The sequence below is a fragment of the Cervus canadensis genome, chromosome 1, assembly GCF_019320065.1.
Source record: "Cervus canadensis isolate Bull #8, Minnesota chromosome 1, ASM1932006v1, whole genome shotgun sequence".
Taxonomy (NCBI): domain Eukaryota; kingdom Metazoa; phylum Chordata; class Mammalia; order Artiodactyla; family Cervidae; genus Cervus; species Cervus canadensis.
This window is the reverse complement of record NC_057386.1, coordinates 16,021,538-16,042,227: the sequence shown is the minus strand read 5'-3', so window position 1 is coordinate 16,042,227 and position 20,690 is coordinate 16,021,538. Positions and strand designations below refer to the sequence as shown.

General features: G+C 35.4%; 1 protein-coding gene across 1 annotated transcript in view; it reads left to right on the top strand.

The window, feature by feature from the left end:
• Window positions 1–20,690, top strand: part of EFCAB13 (EF-hand calcium binding domain 13) — a 208,955-nt gene that overhangs the window by 104,652 nt on the left and 83,613 nt on the right. Inside the window, exons 26-32 of the mRNA XM_043464397.1 lie at window positions 2,317–2,421; window positions 4,727–4,780; window positions 8,604–8,708; window positions 10,924–10,983; window positions 12,487–12,591; window positions 16,357–16,458; window positions 18,449–18,553. Of these exons, the coding sequence (XP_043320332.1) occupies window positions 2,317–2,421; window positions 4,727–4,780; window positions 8,604–8,708; window positions 10,924–10,983; window positions 12,487–12,591; window positions 16,357–16,458; window positions 18,449–18,553 (636 nt within the window). The remainder of the gene's footprint in view (window positions 1–2,316; window positions 2,422–4,726; window positions 4,781–8,603; window positions 8,709–10,923; window positions 10,984–12,486; window positions 12,592–16,356; window positions 16,459–18,448; window positions 18,554–20,690) is intronic.

Sequence of the window (20,690 nt, the reverse complement as noted above, 5' to 3'; positions counted from 1 at the left end):
TCAAGGTTTGACTTAGAGAGACGAGTTGGGAGTAGACTTAGATAGGGATGGGGCGTTTGGCAGCAAAAACAATTAAACCTACTTTCTTTAGAAAGAGAGAGATGAAAGGAGAGAGGAAAGGAGGGTGGGAGGAAGGGAGAGAGGAAGAGAGAAAGAGAAATAGATAAAGATAGATTAAAAAAGAAAGGTATATCTTTATCTCTCGCTCTCCAAGTTGCATTTTCTTAAGTTTCCCTGATAGGGGGCTTCTCTGATAACTCAGTTGGTAAGGAATCTGCGTGCAATGCAGGAGACTCCAGTTCAATTCCTGCGTCGGGAAGATCCACTGGAGAATGGATAGGCTACCCACTCCAGTATTCTTGGGCTTCCCTTGTGACTTAGCTGGTAAAGAATCCGCCCGCAATGTGGGAGAACTGATTCAGTCCCTGGGTTGGGAAGATCCCCTGGAGAAGGGAAAGGGTACCCACTCCAGTATTCTTGCCTGGAGAATTCCATGGACTATACAGTCCATGGGGTCGCAAAGAGTTGGACACGACTGAGTGACTTTCACTTTCACTTTCAAGCCATAAAGTAGACTTTTCCTGTCCTTTTCTAATCAAACGAGGGTGATAAAGAAAGAGGAAAGGAGCTTCCCTATGTCATCCTTTGGTCTTTCAACCCTCTAGTTTATTATTTAATGTCAGATGTTCAAGTTTGCTTTGTAAAAGTAGTTTCTGAAAATTAAAAATATGCTTTTTTTCCCTTTGAGTGATATACATTCTATGATTTGAATAGGGAAAAGTTTCACAGGAGAAAAAAGAAATGAAGTCCCTCAGTCATGTGCAACTATTTGTGACCCCATGGACTGTAGCTTATCAGGCTCCTCCGTCCATGGGATTTTCCAGGCAAGAGTACTGGAGTGGGTTGCCATTTCCTTTTCCAGAGGATATTCCCGACCCAGGGATCGAACCCGTGTCTCCTGCATTGTAGGCAGACGCTTTACCATCTGAGCCACCAGGGAAGTTCACAGAAGAAATGAAATATGAAAAAGAAAAATACGCTAGTACAATTTAGAATATTTTACCTGTGCAATACATTTCAACATGACAGAATGTTGCTTTAAGGGTGAAAAGACTTTGACCTAGCTTTCATGTTTTTATGGAGATGGGTATTCCTAATCTATAAGGCAAATCAGAAAAGTGTTTTTTTTATGAAACTTAAACAGTCTCATGAGTTCCATTTCTCTGTGAGTGGAATTTTGCCTTATCTTTAGCTAATAGCAAAGGTGCATCATAGTGAAATCTTAGCTGGTTTTGAAACCTTTCAAAGGTAAGATGGATGATACATTAACTCTCCAATTATCTCCTAGTATCTTATTTCCTAATCGTTTGATAAGGAGTTCTGCTACTCTCCAATGTATGGATCCAATATAATTTAAATTATTTTATCTTGGCAGATGTTTTCTATTTTGGGTTTATTTATCTTGGCCATATTGATATGGATTTTAATAAACTTTCCTAAAGGGGAGGTAGAATTTATTGCTTGAGGTTAGTTATGAAATGCAGAACAAGAGAATAGTCATTCAGTGATTTTTGTGAGCATAGGCAGTGAATCCAGTTAGAGTTAAAAAGGGAAACCAACCCTACTTATGTCTCAGAGGTAGCTATTAAAATGTGTCAAGCACCTCTGTATGGCTGACAGAGTTCTAAGTATTTTCATATATGTTACTTTATACTCAAAGAAGCTCTATGGGACAGATAGGATCACCTTCACCTCATATACCAGAAAACTGGGACTCCCAGGAAGTTGTGTTATTTACCTACATTCCAGTAGGTAATAAATAGTAGAGAACAATATTCAAACCCATGTGTTCTTACTTCAACCACAGTAATTTTCTCATTTCACTGCTGCTGCTGCTGCTAAGTTGCTTCAGTTGTGTACGACTCTGTGCGACCCCATAGACGGCAGCCCACCAGGCTCCGCCGTCCCTGGGATTTTCCAGGCAAGAGTACTGGAGGGGGTTGCCATTGCCTTCTCCTTCTCATTTCACTAGAACTGCCTATTTCTTTCATAAGAATGATACACTGAAACCTGTATAATATTAAGAATGCACTGCTCCTTTTAGAAATTTATGGTGTGTATGTTTATTCCTCCTAAAAGTTTTAAAGGAAGTGAGCTTAATTCTAACCATATTGAATGTCTGCATAAATTTATATAGGTTCCAGGGGTCTTGAATATTCCTGTCCCCCCCAAAAAAAGATCTATAATGCATAGGCAAAATAAATGAAACGTTTTAGAATTAGTAAGAATTTTCATATTTATCTCTCTTTCCTTAAGGAGAGATGGTAAAAATCAGAGACCTGGACAGCATACTAGGAAACATGGGCATTGAACTCACCAAAGAAGAACTTGGAGAGCTGAGAAGAAACCTTCCCGTTAATGGTGACTCATTTTAGATATAAAGCATCCCTCAGGAAAGCTTGATCTTGAGGTTTATGTATGAGTATTTCTGAGACCGGATTCATTTTATGATGATAAAAAAAACCTTGCAAAATTTCAGAAAAAAATCCAGTTCTAGAGAACAAATCCTGTCTTCATTTTCTAAATCCAGATAAAACACAAAGCACTTGTCTAGATTAATTCCAAGATCATCTTTCATATCTGTGAATATGTTCAGGAAGCAAAATTAAAAGGTGGAAAAGGAAATGAAAGACTGAAATTGTACATCCTTTCCACATTTCCCATTCACTTCTGTATTCTGACTTAACTTCTTAATTCTGACTGTAGCTCCTTAACATTACTGAAACTTCTCTAAGGACATAAATTGCTTACTATTTGTCAGTTACATTAGACTTTATCCGGTCTGTTTTTATTGGAGCTTTCTACTGTCTTTGATAGTGATGATAATTCTGACCTTGAGATTATGTTCTTTTGGCTTCTGTATTATTCCCCCCACCTGAATCTTCCCATTCCTCTCTGATTTTCATTTTATATACTCTCTCTGGATAATCTCATCACTGTCCACAGTTTTACCTGTCCCCTACCTGCTTTATGCCTTTCGAATCTCATTTCTACACAGACTCTCTCCTGGGCTTCAAAATGGTATGTCCAAATGCCTGTTAAACATTTCCCCTTGGATACTGCACAGGAGGGTTTTTTTCCCTCAACTTATTTAAAATTGAATTTGCTATTTTCTGCTCAGTCTTCTAGTCCTGTGTTCACTCTCATTTGAGTTATCAGTATCACTGTCTAGTCACCTAAGCTAGATATATGGGATTCATTTTTTTATTCTCCAATGTTTCCAATCTGTCACTTAATCTTGCATTTTACATCTATCTATATAAACCTAAATTTCAAAAATACCATACAGAGATGAATAGATGGATGGTTATGTGACAAACCAAGTATAGTAAAATGTTAATAGTAGAATCTAGATGGTGGACATTTATTGCACAATTTTTTCAACTTTGCTGTATGTTTACAAATTTTCATAACAAAATGCTGAAAAAATTCCATATTTAATTTCTTCAGCATCTCTCTTTTCTCGCTACCATGGCCATATTTTAGGTCCTTTTTTTTCTGACTTTGCATACTACAGTGGCTTCTACAATGTAGCCTTCACAGTGATCCATATAAAATGCAAATATGATATTATGCCTCAATTTAAAATCATTTATTGGTTTTCATTAATGTACTAGGAAATGTCTCAAGTGCCTTCATATGGTAAACAAATAAGTAACTTCATGATTTGAACCCTGCTTGTCTATCTAGTCTAGTATTTTACCCTCAATAACATTGAACTTTTATTCCAGACAGACATGTATCATGTTTTTAATCACAATTTTGCTTTGTTAATGCATTCCCCAGTATTCGGAGGGCCTCTTCTTCCCTTTTTCTGACTAACTTCTCCTCCTTGCATGTTAGAGCTGAGAGGCACCTTTTCTAAACAGCTTTTCCTTAACTGCTCAGGATGTATTAAATACCTTGTCTCTGTTTTCACAACAACTGTACATATATTTTTTCATTGTTCTTGCTATACTGTATTGTATTAATATGTTTATATTTATTTGCTATCTGGTAACTTTAATGTGAGCTTTAGGAAAAGAGGTACTATTTACCTTCAGGAAAGGGCTTACCATTCATCTTCCTATAGCCAGTACTTAGCAGAGTACCTGACATATAAATTGGCATTCCATAAAAGTTGATTGAGAGATGGGCAAATAATTGAGTAAATGACTGGATAAATAACTGAGTAAAATGACTAAATGATTCCTAAAGAAAACAAGTAACTGCTTTTGATTAGGTCATGAATATTTACTTCTAGTATATTGTTACCATTTATCAGCAACTATTCTGAGTGACAAGAGAGATCAGTTAGGAATAGACTGGAGATAAAAATATGAACTTTTTTTGACCAGCAATCCATGCTTACAATTCATAGCTTTACCAGAGTTTAGAATCCTCAGGGAATAAACTTGCATGCCTGGTATTTCCTATCATGCTTATAAAGAGTTATTGGCCTAGTGAGAGCATATTTTACTCTGGGATGAGCTTTATAGTCCAAGGGTCAAGGGCCAGCTTACTAAAATAGAATCAATCTCTGAAAACTAAGAATTATGCATTAAAATGAACCCAGTGGATAATGTGAATGTGGAGTAACAAAATTTAGCTAGCTTCTGAAATATTATTTGCAAATATTTTTTATGAATTTGCTTTCTATATCAGTTATGCCTTACTTATTTAATAGCTCAAGGGAAGACTGATCTGAAAACGCTGATGGATACAGTACAAGTTATTACAGGTTAGTAAGATGTTACTATAAATTTAAGATACTAATTCTTTACAGGAAGCTATATTTTTTCTCTGACAAATATTTTGTTGAAGTATGATGTGTATAATTACTGTTTCATATAATCATATTTATCTGCCTTTAGAACTATTGCAAAGTGAACTTATCCATGTCACCCTGAATCAAGAAATAAATAGTATCAATAATCCAGAAGATCCCCTATAGCCTCTTCCTTCATACTTTCTAGATGTTATTAAATCCTTTATTCTAGGATCACAGGTTTGTTTCATCTGTATTTGAACTTTATATAGATGGAACTATATGCTTTATATTCCACTATATTTATTTCTGTATCTATTTCACTGCCTTCTTTCATTCAGTATTATATTAAATGTTTTTCTCTGAGATTTATCCATATTGTTGCATGTGGCAGTGGTTTGTACTTTTTATTGCTGTATGTTATAAAATATACTAAATTATCAAGTAGAGATATTTAGAGAAAAAACTTACTTTGGTAGGTGAAATGACTTCTAATTAATTCATTGTACCTGAATACAGTTCTGTGTAATATTCCATTGCATAAGTATACCCAAAAAATCTATTTAATATACTCTTAAAGGACATTTCCAGTCTAGAGCAGTTACAAATAATTTATTTTTGCTATGAATATTCTTGTATATACCTCTTGCTGAACACATGTGCACAATTCTGTGGCCAGATACCTAAATGAAATTGCTTTGTCATAAGATAGGATTGGTATACTTTATTAGATATTGTCCATTCATTTTCTTAAGGAGTTGTACCATTTTACATTCCAACCAGCAATGTATGAGAGTTCCAATTGCTTTACATTCTAGCTAATATTTGATACAGTCTGTCCTTTCCATTTTAACTATTCTGGTGAGTACTTGGTAATATCCCACTGTGGTTATTTTTTGCATTTCCTTAAGGATTAATGATGTTGAGCACCTTTTTCATGTTTATGGTTAATCCTTTATTCCCATGTTTATTTTGATAACTCCTTTTGTAAAGTTTCTGTTCATATCTGTTGTCTATTTGTCTTCTTGGATGCCTCTCTTTTAGTTATTAAATTTTCTATGTCCTGCATTTTACCTATAGTTTTTAATGTATTCTGGACAAGTCCACTATAGATTATATAAATTGTAAATGTCTCACTGTATGTATTACATTTTCACTTATATCTTTTGATGAACAGAAGTTCCTATTTTATGTATAGTTGAATTAATTAATCAATCTTTTGTAGTTAGTTTGGGGGTATATTTAAGAAATCCTTGCATGCACCAGGGTCAAACTCTTTTCCTATTTTATCTTCTGGGAGCTTTATTACTTTTCTTTCACATTTTGTCCTATAATCCTCTCAGAATTGATTTTTCTGTGCGATGGGATAAGGGTCATTATTTGCTTTTTTCTAAATATATACTCAGCACCATTCATTGACAAGATGATCCTTTTCCCCACTGCAATATAAGGCAAACTTTTTCATAAATTAAAGACCACAAAAGTGTTGCTGATTCTGGACTTTTTCTTTGGTCTATTTGTCCTTGCACCAGTACACTATACACTTGATATAGCTTTAATATGTCTTAATGTCTGAAGTGTAAGTCCTCCAAATTTGCTTTACTTTACAAAGATTATCTTGGCTATTGTTGGTCCTTTGCATGTCTGTATAAATTTTAGAATCAGCTTTTAATTGCCCCTCCAAATCCTGCTGGTGTTTTATTTGAATCTAGATCAATTTACACAGAATTAACATCTATGCAATGTTAAGTTTTCTGATTTATGAAAATCAGTGGTGTGCTGGTGAAATGACTCTCTGAAAAAGGCAATACCTGATTTGTAGCATATCTTACTTTCCATAGTGTAAATGGACTATAACCCACCAGGTTCCTCTGTCCAAGGGAATTCTCCTGGCAGGAGTACTGGAATGGGCTGCCATGCCCTCTTCCAGGGGATCTTCCCAACCCAGGAACTGAATCCAGGTCTTTCTCCTTGGAGGTGGATTCTTTACCATCTGAGCTACCAGGGAAGCTGACTAAGCACGTAGTAGAAATACTTTCACCCTGGCCAATTTCAAGCTACTATTTAAACACTAGCTCACACAGCATTGTAAAGCAATTTTTCCTCTAATTAAAAAATAAATTAAAAATAAATAATACAGCAGCACAGAAAATGAAAAAAAACTAGCTCACAAAATTCCTAAATTTTTAACAACTGGCCCTTGTGAGCCACTTCAAGCTAGTAGTACATCACTGAAAATAATTCAAGATAGTAGCACAGCACTGAAAATGTTATATTTATTTAGGTCAACTTAATTTCTCTCTTTTGTTAGATTTATTCCTAGGTATTTTATAGTTTTTTAATGTAACTGCAAGTGGTATATATTTTTCTTATTTAATATCCTAGTCATTGACATATAGAAATGGATTCATGTCAATGTATGGCAAAACCACTACAATATTGTAAAGTAATTAGCCTCCAATTAACATAAATAAATTTATATTTTAAAAAAAGACATGGAGGTGATTTTATCTGTATTTGTGTCTGTGTGTTAGTCGGGGTCCGACTCCTTGCGACCCCGTGGATTGTAGTCCGCCAGGCTCCTCTGTCCGTGGGATTCTCCAGGCAAGAGTACTGGAGTGGGTTGCCATTTCCTTCTCCAATTTGTGCCTGTATACACATGAGGTTTGCTAATACTTTGTTTAGGATTTTTTCGAAGTGGTTTTGTAATGTATTTTGTTGTAATGTTAATGTTCTTGTCAAATTTTGGTTTCAAGGTAGTTTGGCCTCATAAAATTAGTTAGAAATCCTCTGGAAAAGTTTGTATTTAATTGTATCATTCACAGATAAAACACTCTAGGACTGGAGATTTTTATGTGGTTAAGATTTTAAATTGCCAGTTTAGTTATCTTAGTAGATACAAGGCTATCAGTATTTTATATTCCTCTTGCATCATTACTAAGTTGTGTTTTTCTAGGACTTTGTCCCTTCTAAATACTCAAATCAGTTATATGTTGGTCATAATATCCTCTTATTATCTTTTTAACATCTGTAGAATCTGTAGTGATCTCCCCTTTGTCTTTAGAAATACTCACTATTTATATTTTCTCTTCTTTCCTTTGTTAATATTAGTACAGGTATTTATCACTTTTGTAAGTCTTTCCAAAACCCAGTTTTTGGTTGTATTGCTCTTATTTAGTTTGTTTTCCATTTCAGTAATTCCTGCTCTTTCTTTATTATTTATTTTTTTCTACTTTTGAGGGGTTTAACTTGTTCTAACTCTTTGAGATAGAATCTTAGGTTATTAATTTTTTTTCATTTTTTCTACTGTATACATTTAAGTTTATAAATTTCCTTCTCAGCACATCTTTACTTTATCCCACAAGTTTTATATGTAATATTATTATTGTTATTTAATTCAAAATATATTCTAAATTCCAGTGTGATTTTTGACATATGATTTATTTAGAAAAACCTTCTTTAATTTCCAAATGTATGGGGGTTTTCTAGTATCTTTTGCCTCTGATTTGTAGCTTAATCCCATACTGTATACTGCACAGTTATTTGTACCCATCATCTTTATTATTCTAATAATTTAAAAATTATATAAGCTGTATTGATTGTATGAAATATTACTTTATAACCACCATTATGGGAGCATCTCTTTGCTAGAGTTAAAGGAATACTGTTCATTCTCTATATCTGCAATTGACTGCTTATTGTTTAGCAGGTGTCATTATGCCTTATTTTACTTTCATAATTTGAAATTATAATGTTTTAAAAAATCTCATCTTTCTGTACTTCTTTTGTTTTGAAGGAGGAGAAGTTGACCTCAGTGACTTGGATAATGTCATGCAAAATATGGGAATAGAGCCCACACCTAAAGAATACTTGGAGCTAGTGAATTTACTTCCAGTTTATGGTGAGCATTTCAAATATCAGCATAGATTTCAGGAGAGCTAATATTACCTTTAAGAGAGTTAGTATAGTCATCAAAAAAGTTATTCAGTTCTGCAAGCAATAGTTGGCTTTTGAGGAGATAATGATATCCTTAAAAAGCCATTTTATCCAATACCCTGGGTTTATTATAGATAAATTATAAGTTAGAGATAATTAAACATATCCAAATTTTACAGATAATATTTTGAATATTTACGAATTTATAAATTGTCATTTAAAATATGTGTAAGTCAATAGCCCAATCAATTCTAAATCTTGACATCAGAAGTGAGGAATGTTGATAGTTATCTTTCATTCCATTGAGATGCCTATAGAAAATAGGAGAAGGAGGAGGAGAGATATAAAACTAAACTAGTAGAGGGGGAAAAAGACAGAGTCAAAAAAAATATAAAATAAGGAAATGTTTTTGCTTTAGCATCAGCTCAGTTCAGTTGCTCATTCATGTCCGACTCTTTGTGACCCCATGAACCATAGCACACCAGGCCTCCCTGTCCATCACCAACTCCTGGAGTTTACCCAAACTCATATCCATTGAGTCGGTGATGCCATCCAACCATCTCATCCTCTGTCATTCCCTTCTCCTCCTGCCCGCAATCTTTCCCAGCATCAGGGTATTTTCCAATGAATCAGCTCTTTGCATCAGGTGGCCTAAGTATTGGAGTTTCAGCTTCAGCATCAGTCCTTCTAATGAACACCCAGGACTGATCTCCTTCAGGATGGACTGGTTGGATCTCCTTGCAGTCTAAGGAAATCTCAAGAGTCTTCTCCAACACCACAGTTCAAAAGCATCAATTCTTCTGTCCTCTGCTTTCTTTCTTTTTTTTTTTTTCCATTTATTTTTATTAGTTGGAGGCTAATTACTTTACAATATTGTAGTGGTTTTTATAGTCCAACTCTCACATCCATACATGACCACTGGAAAAACCATAGCCTTGACTAGATGGACATCTGTTGGCAAAGTAATGTCTCTGCTTTTTAATATGCTCTCTAGATTGGTCATAACTTTCCTTCCAAGGAGTAAGCGTCTTTTAATTTCATGGCTGCAATCACCATCTGCAGTGATTTTGGAGCCCCCCAAAATAAAGTCAGCCATTGTTTCCACTCTTTCCCCATCTATTTGCCATGAAGTGATGGGACCGGATGCCATGATCTTAGTTTTCTGAATGTTGAGCTTTAAGCCAACTTTTTCACTCTCCTCTTTCACTTTCATCAAGAGGCTCTTTATTTCTTCTTCACTTTCTGCCATAATGGTGGTGGCATCTGCATATCTGAGGTTATTAATATTTCTCCTGGCAATCTTGATACCAGCTTGAGGTTCTTCCAGCCCAGCATTTCTCATGACGTACTCTGCATATAAGGTAAATAAGCAGGGTGACAATGTACATCCTTGATGTACTCCTTTTCCTATTTGGAGCCAGTCTGTTGTTCCATGTCCAGTTCTAACTGTTGCTTCCTGCCCTGCATACAGGTTTCTCAAGAAGCAGGTCAGGTGGTCTGGTATTCCCATCTCTAAGAATTTTCCACAGGTTGTTGTGATCCACACAAAGTCAAAGTCAAAGGCTTTGGCATAGTCAATAAAGCAGAAATAGATGTTTTTCTGGGACTCTCTTGCTTTTTCGATGATCCAGCAGATGTTGGCAATTTGATCTCTGGTTCCTCTGCCTTTTCTAAAACTAGCTTGAACACCTGGAAGTTCACGTATTGCTGAAGCCTGGCTTGGAGAATTTTGAGTATTACTTCACTAGCATGTGAGATGAGTGCAATTGTGCAGTAGTTCGAGCATTCTTTGGCATTGCCTTTCTTTGGGATTGGAATGAAAACTGACCTTTTCTAGTCCTGTAGCCACTGCTGAGTTTTCCAAATTTTTGCTTTAGCATAGTAGGTATTAATAATTGTCTCAGGTGCTAAAGAATTGATAGATTTACCATATTAAGAATTTTTCTTACATTTGGTTTTATCATTTCTAGAAGATAAATTTTAGGAGCAAATTATTTATTGCTCCTATTATTTATTGCTTCTGTTATTAATAATAATAATAAATTAATTATTATTATTATTAGATAAATTTTTGGAGCAAATTATTTTAATGGTCTATATTTCTGTACTTGGATATTTAGTATTGCTTTAGTATATCTAGTTCTTTTTTCTGTGACCTAAATTATGTTATTTTCTTGCAGCTACATCTGATGGAAAAATATATAAGAATAGGTTGTTGAACTGTGTGAAAGCTACAAAAGGTGAGAGAGATACAAATTGATAAGTCAGATTGAGACTGTTATGTGTCACTCTTGTCTTTTCCTAGTCATTAGCCATTGCTTGCTGTCATTCTCATATATATATACATATATTTCCATAATTCTTTTAATACATATATATGTGTTTTGTGCCAGTCTCAGCCTATCAGTAACCAGTGTTGTGGTTGGATTGGCCCTTGTGATTATTGTTACAATTGCAAGATACCCTTCAATATAAATCATCAGGAAGCTTTGGAAAAACAAAGGCTTATTACTTACATGACCTGGAAATTACTCAGTACATCTGGGGTCACATAGTGAGGTTGCAAGGAGAGAGAGAGAGAGAGAGTGTGTGCATGGGCCTGAAGTTCCGCTTTTATTATGCTTGAGGGTGGGAGCCTAGGGTTTTGGGTTCTCACTCTTTACTGGTGAATTTAGAACATAAGAGTGGACAAAAACCACTACAATATTGTAAAGTAATTAGCCTCCAACTAATAAAAATAAATGAAAAAAAAAGAATTGGACCATAAAAAAAATAAAATAAAAATAAATAAAAAAAAAAGAGTGGAAGTTTAAAGATTGGGAAGAGAATAAGTGGTTCAAATAATTGGAATCTAAATCAACCAAGATCTCTAAAACAACGGAGCTTCAGTGCTGGGAGGTGTGTGACAGTCAATGTATTCATTCGAGATAACCATCTTTGAAGTGAGTGCACTTGAATTACAAAAAGGAAAAAAAACACTGTCAGGATTTACACTACTCTTCATATTGATTAAATAATCTCCTGTTTTATTTTAAAGAGATGTTCTAACAGTTTAGGTTTACCTCAATTTTGGCTGTGGATGTATTAAAATTTAAGGCTATTATATACTGAGATGGGCTTCCCTGGTAGCTTAGTTGATAAAGAATCCACCTGCAATTAAGGAGACCCTGGTTCGATTCCTTGGTTCGGGAAGATCCCCTGGAGAAGGGATGGGTTACCCACTCCAGTATTCTTGGGCTTCTCTGGTGGCTCAGATGGTAAAAGGACCCACCTGCAATGCGGGAGACCTGGGTTCAATCCCTGTGTTTGGAAGATTCCCTGGAGGAGAGCATGGCAACCCACTCCATTATTCTTGTCTGGAGAATCCCAATGGACAGAGGAGCCTGGAGGGCTACAGTCCATGGGGTCACAAAGAGTTAGACATGACTGAGCGACTAAGCACAGCATGTATTGAAATACAGTGACCAAACTGAGCACAGTTACTTGTATAAATGTTTATATTATAAACTGTTATGTTTGTTTTTTTCTGCTAAAATTAACCTGAGTGTTTTCTCAATCTGCTTTCAATATGTTGTGTTATATAAATTAATAGATTAGTTTTAGTTCATTAATGACCTTCTTTAAACACTTAAATGTCCTTGACCTCTTTTTTATGATGAAATTAATAGCCATAGTACATAGGCATTAATATTTATTATATTCTGAAATTTATGTCAATTTCCTCATGTGTTTCTCTTTTTAAGGATTGCAAGTTGGTGTTCAGGATCTTGATGCTATTCTTGGAAACATGACAGTCAAACTCACAGCTGAGGAACCTATTGACCTAACTCCATATATACCAGTTGATGGTAAGTGCCTTAGACATCATTGTGCCCTAATAAGAATTTGGGGTTTGGGGCTGATATTTTTGATAGTACTTATTTGGCATAAATAAGAATGGTTTTTACCTCTTAATATATTAAAATTTCCCAAAGAAAGGCAATGCCAAAGAATGCTCGAACTACTGCACAATTGCACTCATCTCACATGCTAGCAAAGTAATGCTCAAAATTCTCCAAGCCAGGCTTCAACAATACCTGAACCGTGAACTTCCAGATGTTCAAGCTGGATTTAGAAAAGGCAGGGGAACCAGAAACCAAATTGCCAACATCTGTTGGATCACCGAAAAAGCAAGAGAGTTCCAGAAAAACATCTATTTCTGCTTTATTGACTGTGCCAAAACCTTTGACTGTGTGGATCACAACAACCTGTGGAAAATTCTTAGAGAGATGGGAATACCAGACCACCTGACCTGCTTCTTGAGAAACCTGTATGCAGGTCAGGAAGCAACAGTTAGAACTGGACATGGAACAACAGACTGGTTCTAAATCGGGAAAGGAGTACGTCAAGGCTGTATATTGTCACCCTGCTTATTTACCTTATATGCAGAGTACATCATGAGAAACGCTGGGCTGGAAGAAGCTCAAACTGGAATCAAGATTGCCAGGAGAAATATTAATAACCTCAGATATGCAGATGCCACCACCGTTATGGCAGAAAGTGAAGAAGAAATAAAGAGCCTCTTGATGAAAGTGAAAGAGGAGAGTGAAAAAGTTGGCTTAAGGCTCAACATTCAGAAAACTAAGATCATGGCATCCGGTCCCATCACTTCATGGCAAATAGATGGGGAGACAGTGGAAACAATGGCTGACTTTTATTTTGGGGGGCTCCAAAATCACTGCAGATGGTGATTGCAGCCATGAAATTAAAAGACACTTGCTCCTTGGAAGAAAAGCTATGACCAATCTAGACAGCATATTAAAAAGCAGAGACATTACTTTGCCAACAGATGTCCATCTAGTCAAGGCTATGGTTTTTCCAGTAGTCATGTATGGATGTGAGAGTTGGACTATAAAGAAAACTGAGTGCTGAAGAATTGATGCTTTTGATCTGTGGTGTTGGAGAGTCCCTTGGACTGCAAGGAGATTCAACGAGTCCTGAATATTCATTCAGGAAATCAGTCCTGGCTATTCATTGGAAGGACTGATGCTGAAGCTGAAACTCCAATACTTTGGCCACCTGATGCGACGAACTGACTCATTTGAAAAGACCCTGATGCCCTGGGAAGATTGAAGGCGGGAGCAGAAGGGGATAACAGAGGATGAGATGGTTGGATGGCATCACTGACTCAATGGACGTGAGTTTGAGTAAACTCTGGGAGTTGGTGATGGACAGGGAGGCCTGGTGTACTGCAATCCATGGGGTTGCAAGGAGTCAGACATGACTGAGTGACTGAAATTACTGATTGACTGATATTAAAATTGATACTATTTTTTTTTACCATTTATTCATTCAGTAAATATTACTGAGCATCACATATTGGATGTTCTGCTAAGTGCTAGAGATTGAATAGCAAGTAAAAACAACCATAGTCCTTGACCTAAGCAGCTTAATATCTACTATATCACAATTCTTCATGTACTAGTAGAAGCTGAATTAGAAGTAGAGAATTCAGACAATACTGCAAAGCTACAGTAATCAAATCAGTGTGGTATTGGCACAAAAACAAACATATGTATCAATGGAACAAAATAGAGCGCCCAGAAACCCACACACCTACAGTCAAATAATCTTTGACAAAGGGCACAAGAGTATATAATGGGAAAAAGACAGTCTCTTAAGTAAAATGTGTTTGGAAAGTTGGACAGCTGCTTGTAAACCAATGAAGTTAGCACACACAATCTCACTACACACAATAATTAACTCAAAATGGCTTAAAGACTTAAACATAAGACATGACACCATAAAATACCAGAAGAGAGCACAGGCAAAACATTCTCTGACGTGAATGTACCAATGTTTTCCTAGATCAGTCTCTGAAGGCAGTAGAAGTAAAAATGAAAATAAACAAGTGAGATCTAATCAAACTTACAAGTTCTTGCACAGCAAAGGAAACAATAAACAAGAAGACAACCTACAGAATGGGAGAAGATATTTGCAAGTGATGTGATTGACAATGGCTTAATTTCCAAAATATAACAATAGCTCATACAACCCAATAACAAAGAAACAGGCAACCCGATAAAAAAAAGATCAGAAGACCTAAAGAGACATTTCTCAAAAGAAGACATGCAAATGGTTAACAGACACGTGAAAAGATGCTCAACATTGCTAATTATTAGAGAATTGTGAATCAAAACCTCAATGAGGTACCACCTCACACCAGTCAGAATGGCTATCATTAAAAGTCTACAAATAACAAATGCTGGAGAGGATGTGGAGAAAAGGGAACCCTCCTACACTGTTGGTAGGAATGTAAGTTTGTGTCACCACTGTGGAAAATAGTGTGCAGGTTCCTCAGCAAACTAAAGATAAAATTACCATATGATCTATCAATCCCACTCCTGGGCATATTTCCAGACAAAGCTTTAATTCAAAAAGATATGGGCATCCCTGTGTTCATAGCAGCGCTATTCACAATAGCCAAGATATGGCTGTATAGCTTGGGGAATATCTTCAATATCCTGTAATAAGCTGTGATGAAAAAGAGTATGAAAATATATATATATATATACACACACACATATATATTATTACTGAGTGACTTTGCTTTACAGCAGTAATGAACACAACATTGAGATTCAACTATACTTCACTAAAAAATAAATTTAAGTAAAGAGGAAGGGGTTCCATGGTGGCTTAGTGGTAAAGAATTTGCCTGCCAGTATGTGAGACACAGATTCTATCCCTGGTCTGAGAAGACCCCACATGCCACATGGCAACTAAGCCCATGTGGCACAATTGCTGAACCTGTGCTCTGGAGCTGGGAAGCTGCAACTACTGAAGTCCTGGGCCCTAGAGCTGGCGCACCACAGTGAAGAGTAGCTCCTGCTCACCACAGCTAAAGAAATCCCATGACAACAATGAAGACCCAGCATAGATAAAATGATTCATTCATTTTAAAACTCTTTTATTTTTAGAAAAAAAAATTATATATTTTTAAATTAAAAAAAATAAAGAAAAGAGTAAGATGCTACTAACAAGCTAAGAACTAAATTCTTTCCACTAAATTATAATTAAATGCTCTTTCCACATTATGATTGTATGGACTTTTAAAATCTATTACCCCCATACTCCTTAAAAAAAGATTTAAATATAAATGCCTAGAGTTAAATACTAGAACTTTTAGCAATAAAACTTCACTTTTTGTTTCCAAAGTCATTATCTGGACTCCTTGCCAATAATTAGCATATCTTATATGATGGGAAAGCTGAATTCTGGTTCAGCATAGCAAGTGGTGAAGAAAAGTTTTGGTAAAATTAGAGTTGATCTCATAATAAAGCAAGTACTTGCTAATAAAACTTATTTTATATCAGCAATCTATATCATCCTAATTTACTACAAAGTTATTCTCATAATTGCTTGTTTTTTTGCCTTGATTATCATTCAGAGATTATACTAGAATTAAAAGGAAGTCTTTATCTGAAGTGCCAATGGCCTATTTGTTAGGTCAGGTACCTGTTTATCCTGCAGTTGGTTGTAATGCTTCAAAGACAGTTTGTTTTTTTAAATTATATCAAATCATGGCATCATTCACAATAATACCATAAGTCTCCATTTCTTTTGCTTTGAAGAAGGAGAGGTTGTTGTCAATGACATGAAAAAAGTTCCTGGAAACATGGGAGTAGAACTCAAAGAAAAGGAACATGAGTTGGTGAACAATGTGCCAATTAATGGTAAGAATTTCTGTAACTATTCTGCTTCCTATCTAGGTGAAAAACAAAAACTGTCCAAAAAACCTTTAGAAGGCAATATTGTTTTATCTTAAGAAGAAATACCAACTCTGTCATCTCATTTGTAGTTTTGGAATCAGTAGACTCTAGTTATAAATCCCATGACCATGGATGAAAAATACTGGTTCTTATTTTTTAATCCATTGTAAGTCCTAAAGTTTCAAATGAGAATTAAGGGGAAAAAGGAAGGCATTGAAAAGTATTGGAATGAAAATAAATGAGACATTACAAACAATAAATGGGGAAGGGGCTTCTGCATGCTAGAGTCCAGGCAATAACTACCTTAGATGCCAATGAGTGAAAAGGGGCCTTCTTAACAGTTTACTCCATTTCATATTTTATAAAAAATTATTGAGAATAAATTTGTACTTTGTAGGGGAATGTAAGTTTGCTTTGTGAAATGGTGGCTTCTATACTGCTTAATGAATCTTTATATCACTTTTGTGAGATTTTGATTAGTATATTTCTTAAAGCCCATGGAAAGATCAATCAGAATAAGATGATTGATGGTATGAAGGCCTTTAAAGATGAGCAAAAAGAAAAAATAGGATATTAAATCTTGATAGCTGCACCCTTCTAATATTTTGATGGCATGCTTATGCTTCTTTTAATCCATCTGTACTTTTGCAGATAATCTGCATTATATGTTAGAAAGAACATGTCATAATTTGTTGAAAGTTTATGGAAAAGAAGAAAATAAGTTCTGTCTAGTCTGAAGAGTGATTAAGAAACAAAAAGAGTAGTAATTGCTAAGAAATTTACTCAGAAAAAGAAAAATTTCTCTGGGTATCAGCAAAAAAAGAAAAGTAAAAATCATGCTTATTGGGTAGAAGTATGAAATTTGTTTTCCCCACTCCTGTGTTTCACTAAGCAGTTCATCAACTTCTTTTAAAACTTTCTGCTATGTGGAGTGGCCAAGGGAGGAGATTTTATTCTATTATTGAACATCTTTTAAACACTTGAACAGAATTTATTTAGCCATGGGCTTTGTACTAAAACCTATAACCATATTATGCAGGAATTAATAGTTTTTGGTTACATTTAAGAATCACTAAATTTTGGGTTTATTCCTGTCAGTTCCTTAAAGGGAAGGGGATGATTGTATCAACAAGTTATATACTTTTCTGTAAAACATGAGGTTGAATCTCATAGGCAAAAAACTTTAAAATCTGAAATAGAATCTAAAAATTAATAACTGAGCATTTAATATAGCAGTTAACCACTCAAGAGGTCTTGGGCTTATGAAATGCTGAAATGAATCTCTAAAGCTACTAATCTGGCACTAAGAAGACATTTTAAAACCTCACAGAATCTATTTCTAACTAGAGATAAATTCTGTCTTTAAGACTTATATTGAGTTTGTTATATCAGCAACTTCTTTCACTGTGTATCATAAACAATGCTGAAGTTTCTGAAGACCACAAAAGACCAGAGAAGAGTCAGGGAAAAGAGAACAAATTGGGACAAGGAGGGTGGAAATAGATGAAAACATTTTAATTGAAAAATTAAATCTAGGTCTACATAGCAAACATTGAAGTGAAGGATTAGCAATTACTCAGCAGAAGTGATCTGGGAGTTCAAGCAAATGAGAGTGGCCCCTTGTTATTGTTCGGAAAGATGAGATCTGTGGTCTACAGAAACAGGTGCTGAACTACCTTGGGCACGTTTTGTTGTTTCAGGTTGTCCCCAAGAAACGGTAATAGGAAACAGGTTCTAGATTTATCTATCCTATTGAACTTTTCTGAACATTGGAAATTAGTCTTGATAGCCCTATTAAAAGTGTTAAATGCTAGTACAGAGACATGAATTATATTTTCTCTCTTTCTTTATATCAGTAACACAAGCTAATTAGTAATACACAGACATGAATGTATTTTTAGTATTTTGGAAACATTGTATTTTTGTCATTTTCCACTCCTACTGCTTTCCTAAGGAGGGAAGGTTAACGTGAGTACTTTGGACAGCATTCTGGGGGAAATGAGAATTAAACTCATAGAAAAGGAAAAGGAAAAACTGACAGAAAACCTGCTAGCTAATGGTGAGTATTTTAGAAATAACTGTGCCTTTGATGGGAATTTGTGTTTGTAAACATGAGTATGAGAATTGCTAAAGCTAGTGACGTTTAGTACCCAAAAGGTATTTTGTTGATCTTGAGAAGAATTAATTTCTTATGCAAAGATAAGTCCTATTTCTTCATTTCTATAAATCCCAAGGAGCAGAAAACAGTTGTCTTCAGTTTATTGTTCTGTTCAACACTTTCTCACAAAAAACTTAATTTTCCCTATAATTCCTGAAAATGTTCATATTTATATCTTTGAACCAATTTTCTCACCCAAATTTTGAATTGGTATATTTTAATTTCTATAGGACATTTCTGTGCTGTCCCTCAGATATCATGGATTTTGTCAGTAACCACAGTAATTATCCCTGTGGTACTTAATGAAAGCAGCCACATGGGGCTTTTAGAAATATATTGGGGGCACGTTTGGTTGTCACAGGTGATTTTAAGATTGGGTACTATTAGTATTAAATTCTTTGAGCACTTCCCAGGTGGCACAGTGGTAAAGAATCCATCTGCCAATGCAGGAGATGCAGGAGATGTGGGTTTGATCCCTGGGTCAGGAAGATCCCCTGGAGATGGGCATGGCAACCCACTCCAGTATTCTTGCCTGGAGAATCCCAAGGACAGAGGATCTTGGCGGGCTGCAGTCCATAAGGTCACAAAGAGTTGGACACAACTGAGCACGCATGCATGAGTGCCAGGGATACTAAGTGCTCTACAATTAATAGGACTTTTCAACACACTGAAAAATTGTTCCACAGATAATACCAATTGCATGTTCAGTAATTGAGAAACTCTGGACCCTAACTTGGCTCGTATTTCCATACTTTTTCACTATTATGGTACCATCATTATTATCTTAGTAATATAAGCTGGAATCCTGAGAGTTAACCTTCACTCAATTCTAACTCATTATATTACAAATGAGTACCATTTGTCTATAAAATGTGAGCTTCTTTTGCCAGAGACCATACCTGGATCTTCATTTTACATCATTATCCCTCCCTCATCTTAGTACCTTTCACATATTATAATAAATATTTAATGAAAGAATTAGAATAAATAAAAGAAGTTTCTATTCAAAATGAGAGAAAAACAAAAAGAGTGCTAGTGGCTGGTACTTACAGTAGCCTATTGATAGATGCCTCAACTATTTGCTTACTATTATACTCTTCATACCAATTATTAATACCACAGTGTTGTCATAGTTATCCCACACAGAGTTAACTGTCTTCTATTCTTGTAAGAAATATTTGGTCTTACTTGCATTTAGGAGCCCATTTTCTCAGGGAAGTTTATAATCCATTGCAGTCTATTCAGTTCTCAATGACATAATGGGAAAATAGTTTTATATACAAAATGTAAAGTTTTTTGCTTTCTTCCAGTTTCTTTTCTGTCATCTCCTCATTCTACCCTCATGTCCTTCTAATGTGAGCCAGTGGGTGTCCCTTTTGAGATTATAATTTACTTTATTGTGACTAACTACAATTATATTATAGTTAGTAGAGTTATCAAAGGACTTTGTGAATACCCGGATCACTCCAAAAAGAAATCTCATGCCCTTTAGCTATCACCCTACAAACCCTATGTAATTACTAATCTATCTTCTGTCTCTGTAGATTTGCCTTACCATTTCAAATAAATGGTATAATATGTGGGTTTTGTGACTAGCTTATTTCACTTAGTATGTACAGGTTTATCTGTATTGTATGTATCAGTTAATTCATTCTTATTTTTTGCCTTTTTTTCAATATTTTTATTGTGATAAAATACACATAACATAAAATTTACTATCTTAATCATTTTAAAGTATACAGTTCAGTGGTGTTAAGTTCATTGATATTATTGTACAACCATTCAGTTCAGTTAAGTTCAGTCGCTCAGTCATGTCTGACTATTTGCGACCCCATGGACCACAGCACGCCAGGCCTCCCTGTCCATCACCAACTCCCAGAGTTTACCCAAACTAATGTCCATTGAGTCTGTGATGCCATCCAACCGTCTCATCCTCTGTCATCTCCTTCTCCTCCTGCCTTCAATCTTTGCCAGCATCAGGGTCTTTTCAAATGAGTCAGCTCTTCACATCAGGTGGCCAAAGTATTGGAGTTTCAGC